The 22,007-nt window shown below is 45.4% G+C and overlaps 2 protein-coding genes across 2 annotated transcripts; one reads left to right on the top strand and one right to left on the bottom strand.

Moving 5' to 3' along the window:
- The first annotated feature begins 496 nt into the window (after positions 1-496).
- On the top strand, positions 497-2,914 carry ttc9 (tetratricopeptide repeat domain 9). Its single transcript, XM_084575163.1, has 3 exons — positions 497-1,219; positions 1,576-1,758; positions 2,758-2,914. Exons 1-3 carry the CDS (start codon positions 733-735, stop codon positions 2,838-2,840), a joined length of 753 nt encoding a protein of 250 aa, XP_084431289.1. The 5' UTR covers positions 497-732; the 3' UTR covers positions 2,841-2,914.
- Positions 2,915-5,976: 3,062 nt separating this feature from the next.
- On the bottom strand, positions 5,977-21,503 carry map3k9 (mitogen-activated protein kinase kinase kinase 9). Its single transcript, XM_084575182.1, has 11 exons — positions 20,669-21,503; positions 19,018-19,431; positions 15,283-15,463; positions 12,880-13,028; positions 12,395-12,570; positions 12,060-12,300; positions 10,578-10,700; positions 9,918-10,062; positions 9,696-9,808; positions 8,495-9,262; positions 5,977-7,326 (listed from the first exon to the last, which is right to left on the bottom strand). The coding sequence occupies exons 1-11, from the start codon at positions 21,060-21,062 to the stop codon at positions 6,872-6,874; spliced, it is 3,159 nt and encodes a 1,052-aa protein (XP_084431308.1). The 5' UTR covers positions 21,063-21,503; the 3' UTR covers positions 5,977-6,871.
- Positions 21,504-22,007: the final 504 nt, after the last annotated feature.

The following is a 22,007-nucleotide window of genomic DNA, read 5'->3' as shown; positions in this document are numbered from 1 at the left end:
GAATGACATCATTGCCTGTCATTATGGGCTGCATCTGTCATGAGTCTGCTTAAAGTGGCTGCGCAAAACGGTCGAGGGAAGAGGACGAGATGGATGATCTTTATCTGATTCATCTGTGTAGGGATGACTGCATTCCTCCAGTCTGACATAAAGATGACTGAGAGAAATACTGAAGAGGAAGGACGGGGTTTACATTTACTGTCATCAAGTGCTCATTTAATTAAGCTCGTTAGTTGAAGAAAATAATTCAATCACCAAATGAGCGAAGTCATTAATATTATTAATGACATATTATGTCGTTTAGCCTTTACACAAAAAAATCCTAGACGTTCATGGCATTTGGGTTATAATAGTTTTAAAATATAAGAGTTTTTATACAATTTCACACATATGCTTTTGTTTTCACCCAGTCCAGTTTGAAACTGATGGTGAAATTATGTCCGGACAAACTGATAATGAAATTAGACCTTCTCTTCCTGCTGGTGGCCCCCCATGGGACCGCTGGCCTTGTATTTATCGACCAATCGGCTCGTCTGAGGTTGAAAAATACGAGAACTGGATGCAACGAAGGAGCGCGCATCTCGCAGGGTTGCGCACAGAGAAGACGTAGCTGCGACACTGACAGGGCGAATACGCGACCAGATCCGAGAGGATGCAGTGAAAAAAAAAAACGAGATCCCCAGCTAATTTACAGCCGGGCGTTAGGGCAGCTATTATATAATAACGTCGAAAATGAGCGTGATCAAGGCTGGCCACGACGGCAGGATGGACGGTGGCAGAGGCAGCCTCAGCGACAACGCCGGCGGCTCCCCGAGGCTCCAGCAGTGCGCTCAGCCTCCCAACAGCAGCAGCAGCCGGACCAAGGATACCAGATACCATCAGCAGCAGCAGCAGCAGCTCCAGCAGCAGAGGCATCATGGTGGGTCGATGCTGAAACAGCCATCCCACAACGAGCCAGCCGACGTCGTGAGGCGGGCGTTGGACTTTAAGTGCCAAGGCACCCAGTGCTACAAGGATAAGAAGTACCGAGAGGCGATTGGCAAGTACCACCGCGCTCTGCTGGAGATTAAGGGGCTGTGCAGGGTGCTGGGGGATCCGGACGCCAGCTCCAAGTCTCCGTCCCCCCTCCTGCCCACCATCAGCAAGTCCACCACGCTGACAGATGAGCAGAAAGGAGCAATGGAGAATGCAGAGCTGGAGTGTTACAACAGCTTGGCTGGTAGGAGACACATTTCACACAGATGCACATTCATTACACTGGGCTGTTTTTTTTAGATTAGATTCAGGGAATACTCCAGAGCATGAATGATTCATAACCAGTATGAGTCATTCTCGGACTTACCCCACAATCCCCCTCACTTTTCTTTTGATTTCCACTTTATGTGGATGCACCCCTTATTAAATCAATCATTACATTTGCCTTTTATTAGGAATTTATCTAAACCATCCACTGTGTTTGTGTGCCTGTAAAGACATTACTACTTCAGTTAAAGAATAAAATCCCAAAATTAGCTCATGCAGTGTTATCAATAGACTCTTCCTCACCCTTCCTCTCTTTCTCATTCCCCTTCCTAGCTTGCCTTTTGCAAATGGAGCTGGTGAACTACGAACGAGTGAAGGAATATTGTCTGAAAGTGCTCCACAAGGAAGGAAAGAACTTCAAGGCCCTGTACCGATCCGGAGTGGCCTATTACCACCTAGGAGACTTCCAGAAGGCCCTGTACTACCTGAAGGAGTCACACAAACAGGAGCCGTCAGGTCAGCGCTGACACAGACTAAATAAAGCTTGTTTTCCTTCCATGGAAAACCTGCACAACTGTAAATGGCAGGGACTCTCGTATAACATCTGGATTAGACTGGGAATCCTTCAAGAGACTGATTAATTGTCAAGTCAGTATCTATAGCAATCTATGATGAATAAGCTAAGCTAAAAATACAAAAAGAAACAGGTTCCAGCTGCACACATATGAAGGCAGCTTTGCTTTGCTCTGTTTTTGTGTAAGTAAGCATAAATTGATGCACCTGAAGGCATCACGTTGGGTTCAGGGACAGGCTGACATGTGCTTTTTCTTATGTGAAATACAAAAATTGTGTTTCTTGTAACATTGCCTGAGAGATACTCGGGGGAACTGGGCAGACAGAAGCTATATATCAAGGGGAGCTCATTAGGAGACTGGAAACAGGTGTTCAGGTAGTCAAAGAAGTCAGGTAATGAATCCAAGCGTGAAAACGCGAGGGACTACTGCAGGATAGGAAGGAAACAGCAGGCTTGTGATTGTTAGTAAACAGACTTTGTGCACAAATATCGAGAGCGGGTTCCAGTAATGTTGACCGGATTACGTAAGATTCTAATGCTATAACGTCTGGAGAGGGAAATTAACCCTGTGGGGCTGCTTTCATCATGCTGTTTCAGATCTCTTAGAAAGCATTGTGTAAAACGTTTTTTAGCACCACTTGGACAATCTGAATATGTGTACAGCAATCAAGCCACACCACACTGAAAAAAGTAACACAGCAAACGTCTGTAAAGTCAGACAAAAGGATTATACAGTGTATGTATTTGTACCTTGAATGATCAAGTCTCTCATAGATTAAACAGGCCTGTGCAGTTCCTGCAAACTTACTTCCTGCTTTACTATTTTTTTTTCCATGTACCTCACACACTTTAGTTTGAGTGGAAGATTTATGCACACACTGATGCACCGTTTCCCGTCCACGCAGGAAATAAATCAGCCTTTTCCTCTCTTTGTTTTCCAGACACCAATGTCATCCGCTACATCCAGCTGACAGAGATGAAGATTCGCCGGAATGCCCAAAGGGAAAAGAAAGAGGCGACATAAGCGCTGGCTGTCTCATGACTTCTCACTCGTCATAAATATCAGCCCTGCTGTGTGCCACCCAGACCTTAAACACCATGAGTCAGGGGTCTTGGTGTGAAACGATGTTTGTTTGCTTTTGCCTTGCACAGCATCCGGTTGCCAGTTACGTGATTGAACTTCACTGTTGTGTGCTTGAAGTGTGTGTGTGTATTTTCTTTTTTATTGTACCAGAAATTGAGTTTCTGTCTCTAAACCACCAAACTTATTTAGTATAAATCAATCCAGAGGATGTTTTAAAGATTACAAAACTGATGCACTGCCAGTCCAAACATTGCACATACAGGCCAACACTTGTGATAGAGACAGGAGCAACAAGGCGCACTGAGTGAATCCAGCATGACGGCAGGCGAGTGTCACTGTAAATTAGCACCTGCCCTCGCACAAGATGTCTTTTGAATGCCATGGAGTAAGCGAGTAACAACCTCCTACACTTCTGTCGCCATACTTTGATTTTGAAATTATGACAAAAGTCACAATTTTTTATACTCTTGATTATATCTGAAATCAAGGTGCTTTCAGTAAGTAGGTGTCTTAACTCAGAATGCATTCAAGAGCACATGGTTGCTAATTGTAGTATGAACTTAAGAGACATATCACAAAATGTAAATAGGCTAACTTTATAATGTCACAAGAAAATATAATGGAGAGGCAAGCTATTTGTGTTTATTAATGCCAAAACAAAGCACTTCATTTACAGCATTTACTGTATCCGCAAAATACCATGTGTTTACTGTAAAAGTATGGGTGTAATAAACTTGTCTATTGGTTGAAGTAGTTTTTGCTGTACTGCAGCCATGGATTTTTTCATTTTTATTGTCCTTATAAGATCAAATAAGTTATTGAAGAATAGCTGATGGAAGAAGTTTATATCTTACTCTTTGCCATTGAAGACTTGGTATAAACCTGGTTAGTTATGGAGCAATTATCTAAATGTAGAGGTTGAACTAGTATGTAGTATTACCACCATTTAAACTGAGATAGAGGATGAATGTCCCATTCTTGATGGTCTCTTCTAACTTTGTCTGCTAGGAATTAATTAATCGTACTTAAACCTGAATCACAGCTTTTTAGCTTTTTAAAAGTTCTGTTAAGCTCACCAGCAAGCTAGCAGCTAATTTTGTCCCCAATATGTGCCCCTCACATGCTAGCATTAGTTACACCTGGATCACAGCTCTTAAGCTATTTTAAATTGTCTACAACGTTCACTGGCGCGTTAGCAGCTAAATTGGATTCAAGATCGTACCCCTCTTGTGTATTAGTTAAATCAGAAGCAGCCGTTTAGCTTTTTAAATGCTCTATTAAGTTTGTTAGCTAGTTAGCAGCTAACTTTATATCTGGTTCTGTCTCACATGTATTACACCTATATCACAGCTCTTTAGCTTTAAATTCACAGGCTAGCTAGTAACTATATTTTTTACTTCAGTTTGTGCCCCTTCTGAGTTAGCATTAGTTACCCCTGAATCACGAATCTTGAGCTTTTTAAATGCTTTATTAAGTTCATTAGCTAGTTAGCTGCTGAAGTTGGTTTCCGGTTTGTACCATTTGCGTAGTAGCATTACAACTATTTCAGTCTTTTAAACACTCACACGTTCACAAGCTAGCTAGTGGCAAATTTTGGCTCCAATTTGTGTCTTTATGTGTTAGCATTAGTTACTTCTGAATCACAGCTTTTCAAAGCTCCTTAAGCTTTTTAAAGGCTATTAAGTTCACTTGCTAGCTAACAGCCAACCTTGCCTGTAGTTAGCATTCATTACATCTAAATCATAGGTGAATGCTCTTTTAAGTTAATTGGCTAGCTTTGAAATGCTCTATTAAGATTAGCTAGTGAGAAGCTAACTTTGCCTCCAGTTTATTGCCTTCATGTGGTAGCAGTTGCTCCAGTTAAGTCACAGTTAACAACAGTAACTGTTGTAGTAACTTGCAATGTTTGAAATCCTTTTTTTTTAAATAAGTAAAATTAAATGATGTTTTAGTTTAAGTTGCAGTCTTAATCCAAGATAGCAGCCTGCTGGTAACTGGATGGGAGACAGTTGCCAACTTAAATAATTTTTTCTCTGAAACTAGAAACAACTTTGCTGAAAATATTCCTGGCTTTGAGTTGGGACTCAAATGTGACGCTAATGCCTTTAAATCTCGGTGGATTCATATGCGCAACACGTCTCACATCTACTGATGCAGTTAAATGTAGAAATGCAAAGCCTCACAAAAGAAATGCTGAACCAGCTGGATTGTTTACTATGATTTTTACTCAAATCAGTGTGTTCCAGTGCAAATACAAGTCAGTCAGTAACAGTATTATTCCCAACCTGAACAAAGTCCAGTAGCAACATAAGTTCAGCTTATTCGTGGTAACGTTTCAGACAGATAATAACACCTCGGCTTCGTATCAACTAGCACCGGTAGTTGAAATACTGTGTTTGTACATTGAGCATGATCACATTCTGCACAGTCCTCAGAGAAAAAGCATTCACATTTACATGTATGACGGGTCACACTTAGGATAAAGACAGACCAAATATCAGAGGTCACTTAACATTTGAAAATAAATTGAGAAAATCAGGCATTAAGACAAGTCAGACAGTATTTCTATAAATTATTTTCCAATTATTGTCTTTATTTTCTTTTTAAACCTGCTGGGCTAACAGTTGATGGGCAGGATTTCACCTCTGGCAGAAGCAGAGTAAATTCGTCCTCCACTAATATTGTAGCAGGTTAAAACAATCAGAAAATTATCTAAAAATAATATTCAAGACCCAAAATATGGACACAAAATCATGTGTACAACCATTTTTACATGCATTTAGCTCTGTAAAATCTATTTTTTTGACATTTTTCTGATTACTTGTCCATCATTTCCTCAATTACTCAATCAATTATTTAGTCCTTAAAGTGACAGAAAATAACGAGCGATGCCCATCAGATTAATAAAAGCCAAACTTGGTCTTTTCCCTGAATTCAATGTGCAGTGAAGCGGACGGAAATTAACTGAAAAAGGAACCGGATGATTTGTGCAAATGCAGAGAAACACAAAAACAAGTGTCAAAAAAAAAAAATCAAGGCAAATAACATGAATTATAAAAATAAATGAATTCATAAATACAACGAAATAAATCAGTACAAATATAAATAATCAGGAGTGAACATCCACACGCCACCGGGGCTCATGCAGTTTGTTGCTCACATAACCTAAAAACAAAATTCACCCCACTCATCAATAATTTATGAGGCAGACAATTCACAGAGTTCCCTTTTTAGTTTTTTCAAGATAAAGCATGAATGCGTTCTTTGAAATACTGGTTGTTTCTTTCTGACAGTGTTTCAGTCCCAATTTCAGCCCAAGCAGTGGTGACGTTCTCCTTTATAGTACAGTTCACCATAACAGGTCTCGATAAAGGTTGCTAATGCAAAGAAGTGCTCCTATTATACAACAGCTTCCCCGTTTCTGGGATACTTCTCTGTAGATGTGATCGGTGGTGACGGGTGGTCCACCACAAGCACACGGAGCTACACAGATAAACAATCAAGTAAACGCAATGCTGTCACAGAGTGATGACAAAGTTTTTTGACAATGGAAAAAAAAACAAACAAAACCTGAAGCTTTACATTCATGATGCTCTCCAAAAGTGCACTTCATTAAATGCACAATCTTGAACTCGAGAAAAATATGTAAAGCTTTGTGAAAGTAACGATGCCGTTCTGCGATAAAGGCGCTCATCAGTTCATGCCCAGGATTTCTGAATATTTAAATGCATTAACAACCAGATCCGGGTCAAATTTTTCATAATGCTTTTTACGGTGGGATTACAAACATATGTCAGAATGATGAAATAATCACAACAGATGTCTTCTTGTAATTTGGTAACAATGTTTAGATGGAGAACAGTGAGCAAATTCAATTTACAAGAACTAAGTGACCCAGACTTGTGACAATCCAAAGGCTAACAGCAGGTGCAGTCCCTCCTTGGGTCGGACCGGTGAAAGGTCCGGCTGAGTTAGGACCAGAATCCCGGTTTGAAGCGGTAAGGTGAGTCTTTGGGAAGGCTGACCTCTGGTCTGCAGAGGGGGACTGTTCCGTCCCGACACTGTCCCTCGTCCAACTGATCCAGCAGGTTTTCGTTCCTGCGGGGCGTGTAGGGCGTCGGGGCTTCCATGGGGGTGGGCAGCACCGTCGGGTCTCTGCCAAACTCTACAGTGGGCGGAGTCTCTGTGCTGGAAGTGTGGGCGGGGGACTCTCCATTACCGAGTGTCTGTCCGTTTCCCCTGGGCCTCGCTTCTGCCCAAAACACTTCACAGCGTGCTCGTGGCGAGGGCCGAGGCCGGGCCACAAAGTCCAGGGTTTTGGGGCGTTCGGGAGCACAGCGGCGGCGCGGCGTCGGGGGGAACACTATGTTTGGATCGGGGAGCCGAGGGACTTCAGGACAGTCTTCTTTTAAACCTCTGAAGACGCCTGTTCCAGCAAAATTCAAAATACAGGAGATCAACAGTTGGAGGAAACACAACGCTACGATAGGTTAGCCAATCATTTATTAAATATCAGTCAAGAGACAAGAGACGAACCGAAGATGGGTGAAACATATTTGGTGCTGAGAAGCAGGCAGGTACCAAACTGGAGCAACTTTGAGGGCCCAGTTGTTTTGGGTGAGGAAGCACCTTTCACAACTTTGATTCCTACCACCAAAGCCCCCATGCTGATTGGCAGGCTTGGAGCGTCCCGTTAACCCAGATAGAACGTGGATCACATTTTCTTTTCAAATATAGCTTGGAGACGGCGAGAAGAGCTAGTTCTGACCATACACTATGAGCACACCAATCATGCATAACATTATGACCACTGACGGGAGAAGTGAATAACATTGACCATCTTGTGACAATTCAATGTTCTGCTGGGAAACTTTTGGACCTGGCATTCATCGGTGTGGATGTTACTTAGACATGTAGCACCCACCTAGACCAGACCAGGCACCCCCACCCCATAGCAATGACACTCCTTGATGGCAGCAGCCATCCCCAGCACAAAAAATGCTTTAGGAACAACTAAAAAAACATGAAGAACAGCACAAGGTGTTGACCTGGCCTCCAAATTCACTAGATCCCAAACTGATCAAGTATCTGTGGGATGATCCAAAGAGGCCCCTCCCCTAAAAGGCCCCCCCACTAACAACACTGTGTTGCCAGACACCACAGGACACCCTCAGAAGGCCCATGTCCATTCTCTGATGGGTCACAACTGTTTTGGAGGCACAAGGTGGTCATAATGTTATGCCTGATTGGTGTATACTAGAGGGTTACCAGGGCAACAAAATCTAGGGACATCTACTAGTAACCAACTGCCGGCTACAAAGAGATGAATCTCTTCACATGTGGACGAGGCTTCAGGCTGTTTAGCTACAGAAAGCAGTGAAGGGAATGTCTTTACCAACTTTTATAAAAATATGTCGTAACCTTTGTTCATTTCACTGGAAACCGCTCATGTCCAAATCTAGGCCATAGTACTATGCACTCGTGTATTTCAAAGCAGTTCATCTTAGAGTTGTTGAGATATTTCAGTAAGTCAAAGTGGTGGACCACACAATTCAGAAGGAATCAAGTCCAGTACTTACAAATCAGGACTTTACCTGTGTTCTCCAACGCTGTCTTTTCTGGCAACGGCTCCAGATTATTAGTAGGGCAGCTCTTCTTGATGGCTCCGTCTGATGGCGTTCGCCGCAAGCTACGCGAGGAAGTGGGGGCAGAGGGAACGTGCGTGGGGGTGAGGGACTGGCGGGGGTTACGCTTGAAGCTCTCAAGGTGGGTGTTGACCAGCGGGTTGATGGGGGTAGCTTGATGGTGCGAGAGGGGAGGGGGAAGATGGTGCTTCGCCGGCGGCGAGGCGGGGCGACAGACCAGCAGCTCCTCGCTGTCCGTGCGCAGCAGCGAGCGGGTGGAGTTGCAGTCAGAAACAGAGGATAAGGACAGCAGCGTATACGTGGAGGGCAAGCCTCGCTCAGGTAGTGAGGGCGCCGAGGGTTTCAGCGGGCTTTCCCGCCGGAACAGTCTGCGAGTCTGGGGGCTGGTGCTTCTCCTCTGGCCTCCTGTCCTGTGGAAGAAGCCCTCCCATCGTGATTTGATGCTCTCCTCCGGCTGGGCCAGAGTTAGCAGGTTGCAGCCCAGCCCGACGGCCGCCAGCAGAGCGCCGCAGCCTAGCAGGACCAGCTCAGAACGCCGGCCCCCGGCTGGGCTCCTCCTGCATGGGGGGGTTCCTGGCACCTGGCTGCTGATGCAGTACTCGTCTCCGTCGTCCTCAGCGGCTGCAGAAGTGTGGGCCTCCTTGTTGAAAGGAACGCAGAGGTAGGACTGACCAGGAGCTTCTCCTGGCTCAGTAGTGAAGCAGCAGTCTTCGTTTTCTGAAAACAGGACCATCATTTTATCACACTGAAACAAAAACTCAACAAATCAAACTAGACATATTAACAGGCAACATTTATATTGCACAGTCTCCTGTATGTTGTTATAATTCTTCTAAAACATAAACAGATTTGAGGCTTACTGTCAAATAGCTACTTGAATTCCATCCATCCAAATTTAGCTCGCTGAGAGAGCATGATCCCTGCTCTCCAACAGCTTGTTTACGCTCAAACAGCTGCAGACATGCATTTCTGAGTCTCCCAGGTCAACCACTAACAGCCATGTGGGAACCAAGCATCTCACTCAGTAAGTTTTGCCCTTCCGTGTCTTCCAGGCTGTTTGCCACCTCTGAGCTCCAGCTGTTCTCTGTATCATCATGTGGAGTGTACACATGCCAGACAAAACAGATCCGCTAAGCCGGCCCCCGCTTACCCATCTCCACAAGGCTCGGCACTCCAGGCACTGCTGGACTGTGTCTCGGGGATCTGCGAAGGTTCGGGGCGCTGCAGGATCGCTGTCTGCTGCCCTCGTGGGGGGGCTTGACACTGAGGGGAAGGAAGGAAGGATTTTTTTTTATTTTCTAAGAGACCATGATTCGTGTATTACAAAAACAACCTCACTAAACAGACCAGATTTTATTTCTGGTCTGCTCACCTGGCATCAGCGCTGTGCTCCCTGTACGGCCCACATCCGCCACGGGTTCTACCCTTCTTCCTGGACCCCTTCCTCTCACTCTCCTCGTCATCCAGCTGGAACCCCGTGTTGCGACCCCAGGCTGTACACCCCTCTCCTGGAGTGACTGCAACACAAGATATTATTAGGAGAGAATATCAAAGGCTAAATTAGATGGCTTGTAAAGAATAATGAACATAGTGAATTTAGACATCCTATGACCACCTTGTGACTCATCAGAGAATGGACATGGGCCTTCTGAGGGTGTCCTGTGCTGTCTGGCAACATAGTGTTGTTAGTGGGGGGGGGGGCTTTGAGGGTAGGGACCATCCCACAGATACTTGATCAGTTTGGGATCTAGTGAATTTGGAGGCCAGGTCAACACCTTGTGCTGTTCTTCAAACCGTTTTTGTGCCTGTGTCAGGCTGCATCCTGCTGGGGATGGCTGCTGCCATCAAGGAGTGTCATTGCTATGGGGTGGGGGTGTCTGGTCTGGTCTAGGTGGGTGCTACATGTCTAAGTAACATCCACACCAATGAATGCCAGGTCCAAAAGTTTCCCAGCAGAACACTGTATTGTCACAAGATGGTCAACGTTATTTACTTCTCCTGTCAGTGGCCACAGGTTGTTTATTGAGCTTACGCTGGATGGCTCTCAGGCGAGGCAGCATCGGAGGACTACTCGGAGGGCTGGAACTGCTGCTGAGCAAACTCTTCCGCCGGTCATGTGAAGGAGAGGCCTGCACTGTGATTTTGTGCTGAAAATCTAAACAAAGGATTCACACAGACGCACATTAGCTTCCAATTTAGCATCACTGTTGATGCTATGAGTATGAGTCAAGCTAGAAGCGCGTCGCGCTCCAGAATAGCTTCTTCTGTCTATGCCATAAAGTTCCCGTATTTGCCAACATGACGTGATCTAACTCATCTTTTCCTCTCGTCATTTCTTACTAATGGAAGATCCATTAGTTTTATCCAGTCTATTAAACACTGAACACTTTAAAGATGCAACATAGGTTGTCAATAAAATACATATAAATACTCATAAAATACAGTTTTGTTTATTATTAATGTACAAATAGACAAAACTTTTTTATATATCCTATTCCAAAAGGATCAGAAGCAACAGAGATATCTTGTCAAAACTCAATGCCTACATTACCCAGAGTGCAACTCTATTGTCAACAGTTCAGTCAGAAGTTTCATTAGGCGCGTTCGACTTCACGCAGATCTGTGCAGATCTGACTTGACGTGATGCATGCTGGGTCGAACAAGTTCATTTTAACCAATCATATTCGAGGTCTATGAGCAGAACAACCCAGCATGCATCACGTCAAGTCAGATCTGCACAGATCTGCATGAAGTCGAACGCGCCTATTGTTTTATGCTAGCAGCAACCAGCGTCACCTTCAGCTGCTAGCAACCAATCAGAGATGAGGACCGGGCCACAGCGGTCCAGGAAGCTCACACCCATCTAACTCCACACCTCCACATTTGTTTTCTTTTTCAAACTTGTAGCCTTTAGCGCATAAATCAGACGTGGTAGAGCGGTTAGCTCGCCGTAGCCACACTCAATTCTTACCAGAATATGAGGATAGTAACACGCAATTAGGACATCATTATGGGGAGTGTGTCAGCCGACAGAGAGAAAAAAATACCTCTGCTCACAAGTGGATAGTTTTCCAACCAATCAGAGCCATTCTGTTCTGCCCACGACGATCAGATTCGCCTGGCAGATCCTTGCTGGAGCGTAATCAGCTCACAACGGAGAGATTTAAGACCAACCTTCTCCCACAGCTACACTCTGGTGCTACAAATTCAACTTTCTTCACACATCCAGCTACACTTCTGAAGACTTAAACTTCCCCCTTCACCAAATCAGAAAAATAAAAGCCGCCCTGACCACACATGTTTTGAGGAATACTGCCAAAGGTCACAAAGATCATCACATTTTTAAACAGTTTCCTTGACTATTTAGTTTAAATAGTCAGTTAAGCAAACAGTATTATGCAGTCAGAGTCTATAAAATGATATTATTTAGCTGTAACTGAGCCCTTAGGATCTGTTAGCTCAGCTATAATACAGCTCTGACCCACATTGTAGCACCTCAGTTTGTTGGCCGCACCTGAAGGCAAGCTGATCCTGTTCCCATCCTTGAGTTTAAGGCGGTTGCGGCGGAACTTCCCCTGCCTGCTCTCCACGTGAGGCTTTTCCTGGTAGAGCTGGTGAATGATGATGTTGAGCTCTCGCTCCAGGATGTGGATCTCCCGCTCGGCCAGCTCCTGCTCGCGCCTCCGCAACGCCTCCTCCTGACACTTCTGCTGCAGAGCTGCTTGTGTCAGCTCCTCTTCCCACGATCGCAGCTCCTGGAAAGGAGATTAGAAATGAAAACCGCTGAATCATGTGAACGACAGCAAAGAGGAGGCTGCGGTTAAAATAATATTATTTACATGTGTTTACCTTTTCCTTGGTCCTCAGCTGATCAAACATTTCCTGGATCTCCAGCTTCCAGTCGTCCTGCAGAGAGTGGAAGGACGCCTCTGGCATTTCAAAGAAGCCCGACTCCTCGATGGCCGTCAGCTGGTCCAGGACGGTCGTGAACTGCGGCCGAGAGTGAGGGTCTGAGCTCCAGCATTCTGCGGCGAAAGATGACAAACCGCCTCAGAAACGTGGGCCAATTTTGCCATCAGCAAAAACAATTTCCAACCCTTCAAACAGTTCCAGAAACTAATACGATATTCAGTTTGGTTATTTGATGCATGTCAGCTATATTTTCTGCTGCACGCAAGCATCCTGCAGTTACTCATCTGAATTTTGCAAACAAATGCCAAGGAACATTAACTACCACCTGTGCAACGTTTTTGCATGAGGCTCTCGTATCCTGCTACCAATGAATTTGGAGGACAACACTTGACTTTAAGCAGAAAATGATTTTATTCCCTTACCCTCCATGAGGCGCGCAAAGGGCTCGGGACAGGTGGAGGGAATGGGCAAAGCCAGTTTGTTCATTGCCACTCCGTAAGCCACCGCGAGACAGTCGATACCCCGAAATGGCACTTCTCCAGTCAGCAGCTCCCACAGCAGCACGCCATAACTTTGAAAACAAATAAAGGAAAACCAATATTCATAAATACGATTTGGATTTACACCTTAAACACCCCCAAGCCACGCTTCTACAATATCCTCCTGAAAGAAGAGGCGCTTTTAACGTAGGTGCAAAAACACTCGAACCATGCCTAGTTGTGAAGACAAAGGTTGTGTCTGAATATATGAATGTTAAGCAGGATGTTCAGCAAACCCATTTTATTTGAATAAAAGCCCAAAAGGGATTTAGTGTGGCACTATTTTGCAGCCTAATCATGTCAAGGTGAGACAGAAAAGGTCAAAATAAGAAAATGTCAACAGAATGGTGCCGCGGCCGACAGATCCGTGTGACTAATGCACAGTGATATACGGGTAAATGACCAACGAACCAGAAGCGGGTGAGGATTAGAGCTTCTCTATGGTGTGTTAATCTGCTCATATAAAATCATTACAAATGGGGATAACCTATAACAGACCCAGACTGGTCTTCCAACACATCTGGCGCACGCTGTATCCACTGGTACAGCAACTAAACAGAGCAAAATAAACCTTTGTAATCCTTTGGAAAAAGTAAAAATCGATCAGGGAGACCAGACAATTCCCCGCTCTGGTCAGCACTCCTGAGGACATCCATCTTCCTCTCATTACTGTTAAAACTCGCCGCCCTCCGTTCCCGCACTGATCGCGCTTTAATCCTGTTTTAGGGGGAAACCCTGCACTCGGTCAGGAATAGAAAGGCCGGACAGTTAATGCTGTGGCATGCGTAAGGACAACAGAGCAGATTATCAGAGAAGGAAAAGCAGAATAATGGCGCGTGGCGGGAAAGCAAACAAACTGTAAACCTCACAAGATCAAAGCAGGACAGTGAAAATGAATCTCACGTGAACTACACACCTACTGTACATTAGATAGTCACGGGGTCTTACAAAACCAATTCTGATTCATTTCAGTTCAAAGTATGGTACGTTAACCCATTATTCTGCTGATTATTCATGGGTCTGAAAGGTCTTTAGATTGTCACTTTGGTACAACCATTGGTCCAAAAACCCCAAAATATTTTACTTGCTTTATTGAAGATCATGAAAGTCTCATGTCTTAGGAGCTAAAACCATCTACACCGATCAGGCATAAGATTATGACCACCTTCCTATTATTGTGTAGGTCTCCCTTGTTGCCTCCAAAACAGTCGTGTCTCATCAGAGAATGGACATGGGCCTTCTGAGGGTGTCCTGTGGTGTCTGGCAACAGAACGTTGTTAGAGGGGGGGCTTTTGAGGGGAGTGGCCTCTGTGGATCATCCCACAGATACTTGATCAGTTTGGGATCTAGTGAATTTGGAGGCCAGGTCAACACCTTGTGCTGTTCTTCATGTTGTTTTTTTAGTTGTTCCTAAAGCGTTTTTGTGTGTGCCTGTGTCAGGCTGCATTCTGCTACAGATGGCTGCTGCCATCAAGGAGTGTCATTGCTACGGGGTGGGGGGGTGTCTGGTCTGGTCTAGGTGGGTGCTACATGTCTAAGTAACATCCACACCAATGAATGCCAGGTCCAAAAGCTTCCCAGCAGAACACTGAACTGTCACAAGATGGTCAATATTATTTTCTTCTACTGTCGGTGGTCATAATGTTGTGGCTGATCGTTGTACATTTCTACTGGCGCAATCAATATGGAAGTTTATCAAGCAGTTATGAGCAGTTATGAGTTATGCTTCTGCAGAATCTATCCTATATGTAGATTTCTATTCACTATATATTTTATATATAATTGAATTAAAACGTTTGCACAAAGTGTTACAGTATAGTTTGCCTTGAAACTGAAGCATTTCATATGCAACAGGTCGCACAGTCCACCTACTCACTGAGTCAAGTTTAATATCAAGTCAGTGAGTTTAGTAAAACCTTTAAATGCGTCATCTTTTAAATAAATGCTGTCCTTATCAAATCATGTTCTGTTTATTGTTCCTTTTCTGGATACCAGCTGTTCTTTTAGCACAGCCTTAATAGTACATTACTCTGGATAAATACGATATTACTCTGAAATCTTTTAGGACATAAAGCAATCGTTTTGTGTATATTTATAGTTAAGTACTCCAGTTTTGAACCGTCCTCATGTAACTCAACATCATGTTCTTTTTCCCCGCCACGTGTCAGCCTGTGCTTCGTTACCACGGCAACTGCTGCCAGCTCTCAACCTGTTCGTTATGTGTATGTGGTTTAACCGTTTCACTTTTTTCCAACCGCCGTAACTTTCCCCCTCTCCTCTGCCCACCTCCACACGTCGCTACCCTTGGAGAACGTGGACGAGCGGATGACCTCGGGGGCCATCCAGGCGTAGGTGCCGGCGGCGCTCATCTTGGTGGTGCGGTGCCACTCTCGGGCCAGGCCGAAGTCCGTGATCTTCAGAGTCTTGTTGCTGAGGTCTTCCATCTCAACCCTCTCGAGGATTAAGACTGGGTGGGGGAGTTTGAGCGGGGGGAAGTGATGATGGGGATTTTGTCGGGAGGAACGGGGAGGGGATGTTGGAGGATGTGGAGGGGAGGGGATTTGAGCAGATTGGCGGCGGGTGGGTGGGCGGTTAACGTAAAAAATAATAATAAAGAAAGGTTTCAGATAATTATAATCAGGAGTTTAAATGTTGGGAAAGGTAGGAGCAGCAGGAGGAGGAGCCCCGCAACAGAACACAATGCAAAAAAATCAGACAAACGATGGGTGAACAAAACAGGGTGCGGTAGATGGGAGGCCGTGATGAAAGGATTGGAGAAGAGAAAAAGAGAAAACAAACAGAGAAAGCAAGAGACAGTGAGCAGAATACAACACCGGAGAAGCAGGGATGAGAAACACCAACCCTGGATCAATGCTACTGGTCAGCTCAGACAAACACTGATAGTACAGTTAAACTACAAGAACCTGTTGCGACGCACCCATTTTCTCTAATAGACTCCAAAAAAACATCCCGTTCCCAACATGCACCAGCAAAGCAGGGCTCCTTCTAACCACATGCTCTCTCTCTTTTTCCCCCCATTCAGCTCCACAATGCCAGGCCATCTGCTGTGGCCGTGCCCAACGGAGAGGGTGTGTCTTGCAGGCTGTGGTGCACACATCAAGCGCCTCAGCCCTTCATGTGGCGCTCATGTGGCTCTAATGCTACGGAGGCAGTTCAAACCCTAACATGTGGCTCAAGCAAATCCTGCAGCTGAGGAGGTGCAGCGTGAAACAAACGACCCCCGGGGGCCAGTCGTGCACTCACTCTAATGCACGGCGCTCCAGATAAAAGAGCATCTCCAAAATGGCATGTCATGTGAAAGCGAAACCGCAGCGGTGGTAAACGAAACTGCAAGGAACAAAAGCCCTCGTGGATTAAACTGTTTGGATTTCTAAATGGCGTGTTATGAAAACTGATTTTTATTCCAACGTTTCAGGTTTTGATCAGGTTGAGTACGGTCAAGGACTTCATCTGACTCTTCTTTTTCGCCGGGAGGAGTAAAGTGCTGAACACCAATACGCACGGGCTTTTAGATTTAATTCCATTTAGCAACACATCTAAGACTCTACATCTATTATGGCAGCTCTGTGAGAGGCTGCACTGCAACACAGCAATGCTTTGAGATAAATGCAAACTGCCGCAAACTACAATAACAGGAAGAAACGTGCGAGGGTGGGTGGGTGAGTGAGCATCGCATTCCCCTCGGCATCCACCTTGAGAAAAGCAGCCTGAGTGTGGCTACCCGCCGCTCCAAGTACACTCAACAACTTCACTTCCTTCTGCACAAAAGGCCTGATGGATATAAAAAGAGGCTCACGGGAGACTTCCCAAATTAATGTGAATCAAATAGAAGTAAAATACGACCTAATTTCTACTCTAATGTGGGCCTGCTTTGAGATAAACGCTAACATTAGCATGCTAACAAGCTCCTAATGACAAAATCTTGTAATCTTTTCCATGTGCTCCATCATAGTTTGCCACGCTAACCTTCGCTAATTAGCACCAAAGTGTTGTGCCGAAACCGACGTACCAGAAAACGACCAGGAAATTTTGACCCTCTAGTTGTGGACTCATCAAAGCTCTTTTTAATTTGTCCCAAGGGCGGTACGAATGTCTGCACCGAACCACACAATGTAAAGATATTTCACAAAAAAAAGCACAAAGGAAATGTGAGGAGATCCTCAGTAAACACTAGGATTCATCCTCTGGGGAGCCTGAACATCTGTACAAAATTCCAGGTTCTGTAGTTGAGTTTTAACGACCATGGACCAGACATTTAACCGAAACTGTTAAGTGGCAAAGCTCTTGTCTGCAATGTGTTGAGAAAATAAACTATACATTTTGGGGGCTGCACTGTATAACATTGCCACCAAATAACTTATCACCGTAAACTCAGTTATCACGTCTGTAACTGCTTATTAGTCTGGACCCAGCAAAGAACTGGTCAACATGAAAACACGGTCACTGGGGATTTTCAAACTCTTGCATAAATGTCTAAGGCGTCCTGTCCTGTCCTGCTCTGCTCCTCTGCTGTAAAGAGGGCGCGGGTTTTCCCCTCAGAGCCCGGGATGGCAACCAGTTAGGCTGACTTTAACGCTTTGAAAGCAGCCTATTAGAAGTGAAGCGCCTGAGCTGATCACAACAGAATGGGCCAATGGCACCCACGGAGCTGGCTGCAAGCGTTGCCCAAGCCTCCAATAGGGAGACTGGGGGGGGCAGAGCGCCGGGCAAATCCTCGGTAATAGGCTTGGGATTTAGGGGGATCCAGTTGGGTGAAATGCAAGATTACAACCGCTCCACAAACACAGATGTAAACTCCGCTCTGCTCTCATTTCTGGATTATGTGCAATTAGTGGAGATGACACAGGGGGAGCACGGTGTGATGCCTCTTAAAGTCTTTTTGTTTTATTTTAAGGTGCATTAAGTGAATTTGTGCTGCCTCAAAATGACTGTAAATATGTGTTGGGCTTTGGTTAATACAAGGCTGTAGATTAAAGGGGAACTAGTGTTTTTTTTACAACCTGGACCTTATTTCTGGCATAAAATACGGTCGTTTACTCAACCATGTAACTCTTGTGTAATTTGTAGTCCTTCGGGAGATAATTCAATCAGCATATATCCATATAGTGGGAGTGACTGGGGCACCGAAACCCAGCCTCTAAATAACGCATTATCTGCCGCGAAACTCGTTAATTTCACCAATATTTTGTTATGATACGCTAGTGCTATGGTTCGTCCACAACCTCAGAATCGGAAAAATATTCAGCCATGTTGCAAAAAAACTAGCAGTAGCAAATTACAGGTAAACAAGCCGACCATCGCGGGTGCGCGCAGTGCTCAGACACGACATCATCCAGGTCAGAAGAAATCATCTGGGGTAGGTCAATCTACAGAAACCGGATGATGGTAACTCCGGACTCAACGGGGAACAGCACTAGCGTACGATAACAAAATATTGGTGAAATGAACGGCAGATAATGCGTTATTTAGAGGCTGCGTTTCGGTGCCCCATTCACTCCCACTACATGGATATATGCTGATCTAATTATCTCCTGAAGGACTACAAATTACACAAAAGTTATATGGGTGAGTAAACGACCGTATTTTATTCCAGAAATAAGGTCCAGCTTGTAAAAAACAGTAGTTTCCCTTTAATCCCATAGAAAACAGGTTATTACTTTTCTTGATTATGATATTACTGCCTGGAAAAAACAAACTTCCTGTCCGGCATTTTGATTGTTGACCTTTTATAACTATATCAGAGGCTGTTACAGGAGACTCCCAGAGAGTTGGTAAAAGTTTTTAATTATTTTTAAGTCTATAACTTCTAAGAAGGGCTGTGAATAAGTAATTATCGCTGATTCAACAAATCGACGTTTGATGGACAGACAATTGCAGATGCAGACAAAATAAGAGGCCTAAAGAAACTGTGATGGACATGTATCAGTATATTTCCTGTGTTTTTTGATATAACTTAAACACTCTGTGATGGAAATACAAAGCAGAGTGAAGGAATCTTACTGTTGCTGGACTTGAGGTCCCGGTGAATAATGGGGACGATGGCCTGGCTGTGGAGGTAGAGCATGCCCCGCGCGATCTGCACGGCCCAGTCCACCAGCGTGCACGGGGGGATCCGCTTCCCGGCGAGGGCCCGGTTGAGGGGTCCCCCCCGGGCGTACTCCATGACCAGGCACAGGTTGGGCTCCTGCAGGCACACCCCGAGCAGGCCCATGATGTTGGGGTGGTTGAGCATGGCGAAGAGCTTGGCCTCCTGGCGCACGCTCTCCAGGGTCTGCTCCTCGTCCTCGTCGGGGTCCCGCCGCGCCGCCTTCACCGCCACCTCTGCGCCCCGCCACACTGCGCGGTAGACTTTGCCAAAACCGCCGACGCCGATGATTTCTTCCAGGGTGAGCTCTGAGAAATCAATCTCCAGGACTGAGGAGAAAAGAGGATGAATACTTAAGAGATAAACATTACAAAATTGCATCATCTGATAAAATATTGATCTTTAAAGGGCATTTGCATTCTTGCTAACACCCATTCAAGGACATTAGGGGACAGGGTGAGCACGTCTGGAGCTGAATTCGCTGCTGGGCCCTTCGGTAAGGCAAATGCTTGCTAACAGGGATCTAAAACCAGGTCATTCAGTTGAAGGATGCTTTCTCAAAGCACTAAGCCACCCTGCTGCCCCAAATACAGGAAGTCTCCCTCCTGCTATTACACAAGGGGCGAGCATCTGTCTTAAAATCTGACTTGGATGAAAGAGATGAAGCATTTACAGAAGGGCAGTGTTTGAATTAAAGGTGAGCAGCATGTCTGAAAATGCTCACATTGTGGATCGCTAACAGTCGGAGCAGCAGCAGACTGACCTTGATGAATATTTCAGGTGTGTGAAAGTAGGCCAGCTGCACCGGTATGGAGAGATAAAAGCCAACACAGACGGCGGCAGCGGGTTTTGGTCCACCCAGACAATCTGGACTAATCTGGGTCTTATTGCCTCAAAACGACAGCTTTAGGAACCTCGGATGGAGATGGAAGATTTGGAAGAAGCAGCGGGGGAACTGGTTTTGTAGCTGCAGTTCAGTGATGAACACAAGAAGGAAGAGTGCTTTCACTTTGCTTCTCACAATGCAGTGCACTATAGCTGCTTTTAACTGCTTACTGGATCTAACTGGGGCCTTGGCTGCACATTTAGCTACACAAGCTTTATTTCATCTGCAAACACAATTGAATTATTTTTCTTTCTGTCCTGCACCTGCAGCACAAACACTCCTGCAAACTATACAATAACAACTGCAGCATGAAAACGGTTCATACCACATCTAATGAGGATGCTGCATGTACCTCTGAGACCAGTGCAGTTCAGTTTAACGTGTTTTCTGCAGAGGATGCTGCAGACATTGTGCACTGTAATGTGAGAACTGAGTCGGGGTGCATCACTGACAGTTTGTTTGACAGGCCGTGTGACGGATAATGGTGCTGAGGCTGTGGGGACGGTTGCCAGCCCGTTTCTAGGCCAGCAGGAGTGCACTGCGCCTACCATGACACAGCACTCTCGGCGTGGCTTTCTCCGGCCGTAGCCTATAACAATAGACCGAGGAAGACGCTACAGCCCTGTGCAATGATCTAGTCATTTCATTAGCAGAGGTATGGAGCACAATGGCATACTCACGGTGCAGAGGAGGCACCGAGTACTGCTGCTCTGAGGTGTCCCGTACTATTTCTTCCGGAATGCCTTTCCCTTTGCTGACATAATTGGAGGGGAAAATGCCAACCCGGTCCGCTATCATACCGGTCCACCAGCCCTCATCACCGGACACCAGGGAATCCTTGGACAGGACTTCCACCAGGTCCCCCCTCCGAAGGCTGAGCTCGTCGTCCGCAGTCGCCTCATAGTCAAACACGGCCGTCCAGAATCCCTGCGCGACGGGTGCCGCCTCCGGCGCGGCGCTGGAGCCATTCTCCGGTGTGGGCCAGCGGAAAACATCTGCCTCTGCTTCTTCCGACGAGGAAACGCACGCCTTGGGACTCAAACTATTGTCCAAAGCGGGTTTGAAGACATCCATGGACGCGATCCATAGGGGCGACCTGGATCACTGCAGGCGCATCCACCTGACGCGGCTGGCTGGCGTCTCGGAGCGCCCTGCGTCTGGCTGCACACACACACACACACTCACACACAAGGCTAAGTAGCGGCTAATCCCGCACACAAACACTGCAGGAAACTGAAAGCACCATAATGCTGCTGATGCATCGTCCGCCTTCCGTCCCCCGCTGGCTGCTATCAAACACACAGCTTGATGATTTCCTACGCACAATCCGACACCCAATCATTGCTGGAACTTCTCGGACGCAGTGGGTCTTTATTTTAAGCCAATTGTGCCAACGTGCGAATCATCCCCGGCTTCCCATTGGCGCACAGACACGTCAAGCTGCAGTTTATTTCCCACCTCCTCCTCTTCCTCCTCCTCCTCCTCTCTGTCAAATGCAGGTCAACCTCTTGACAGTGTGAACCTGCTCCATGCCAATTAAACACAGCCACTTTCTTTATTTGTTTCTTCAAATTGTCTCCTTTATTTAGTTACTGACCCCCCTAAATAAAATAAAATAAAATAAAATAAATAAATAAAACTCAACTCAAGGTTTAATTCCATGCACAGTTCCCTGAAATAAAAACAGAATTCATAGCAAGAAGTAATAAAAACAAGCAAATAATCAATCCCATCTATTTTACTTATAAGATAATAAAGTGTGTATGTAGGTGTGCATCATGTGTGTTTGGGTGAAATTCAGTCAACACACTTGTGTAAAAACAGAATCTCAGAGCGTCTCAGTTTAGTTTCGACTTGAGCGAATACAAGCCAACTTCAAATCACACCTAAATGTTGTTGCACAGACATCATGGCAGGTTTAGTCGGCCTGACTGAAAGCTGTGAAGAGAAGGAGCGGCGCCAGTTTTTTTTTCAGTCCAATTTTTGGCACATTTCAGCGTTGGTTTGATCAGTTATCAC

The sequence above is a fragment of the Chelon labrosus genome (genome assembly GCF_963514085.1).
Source record: "Chelon labrosus genome assembly, contig: SCAFFOLD_54, whole genome shotgun sequence".
NCBI lineage: Eukaryota > Metazoa > Chordata > Actinopteri > Mugiliformes > Mugilidae > Chelon > Chelon labrosus.
Note: the sequence above shows the minus strand (reverse complement) of the source record. Positions and strands in the feature narration are given on the sequence as shown.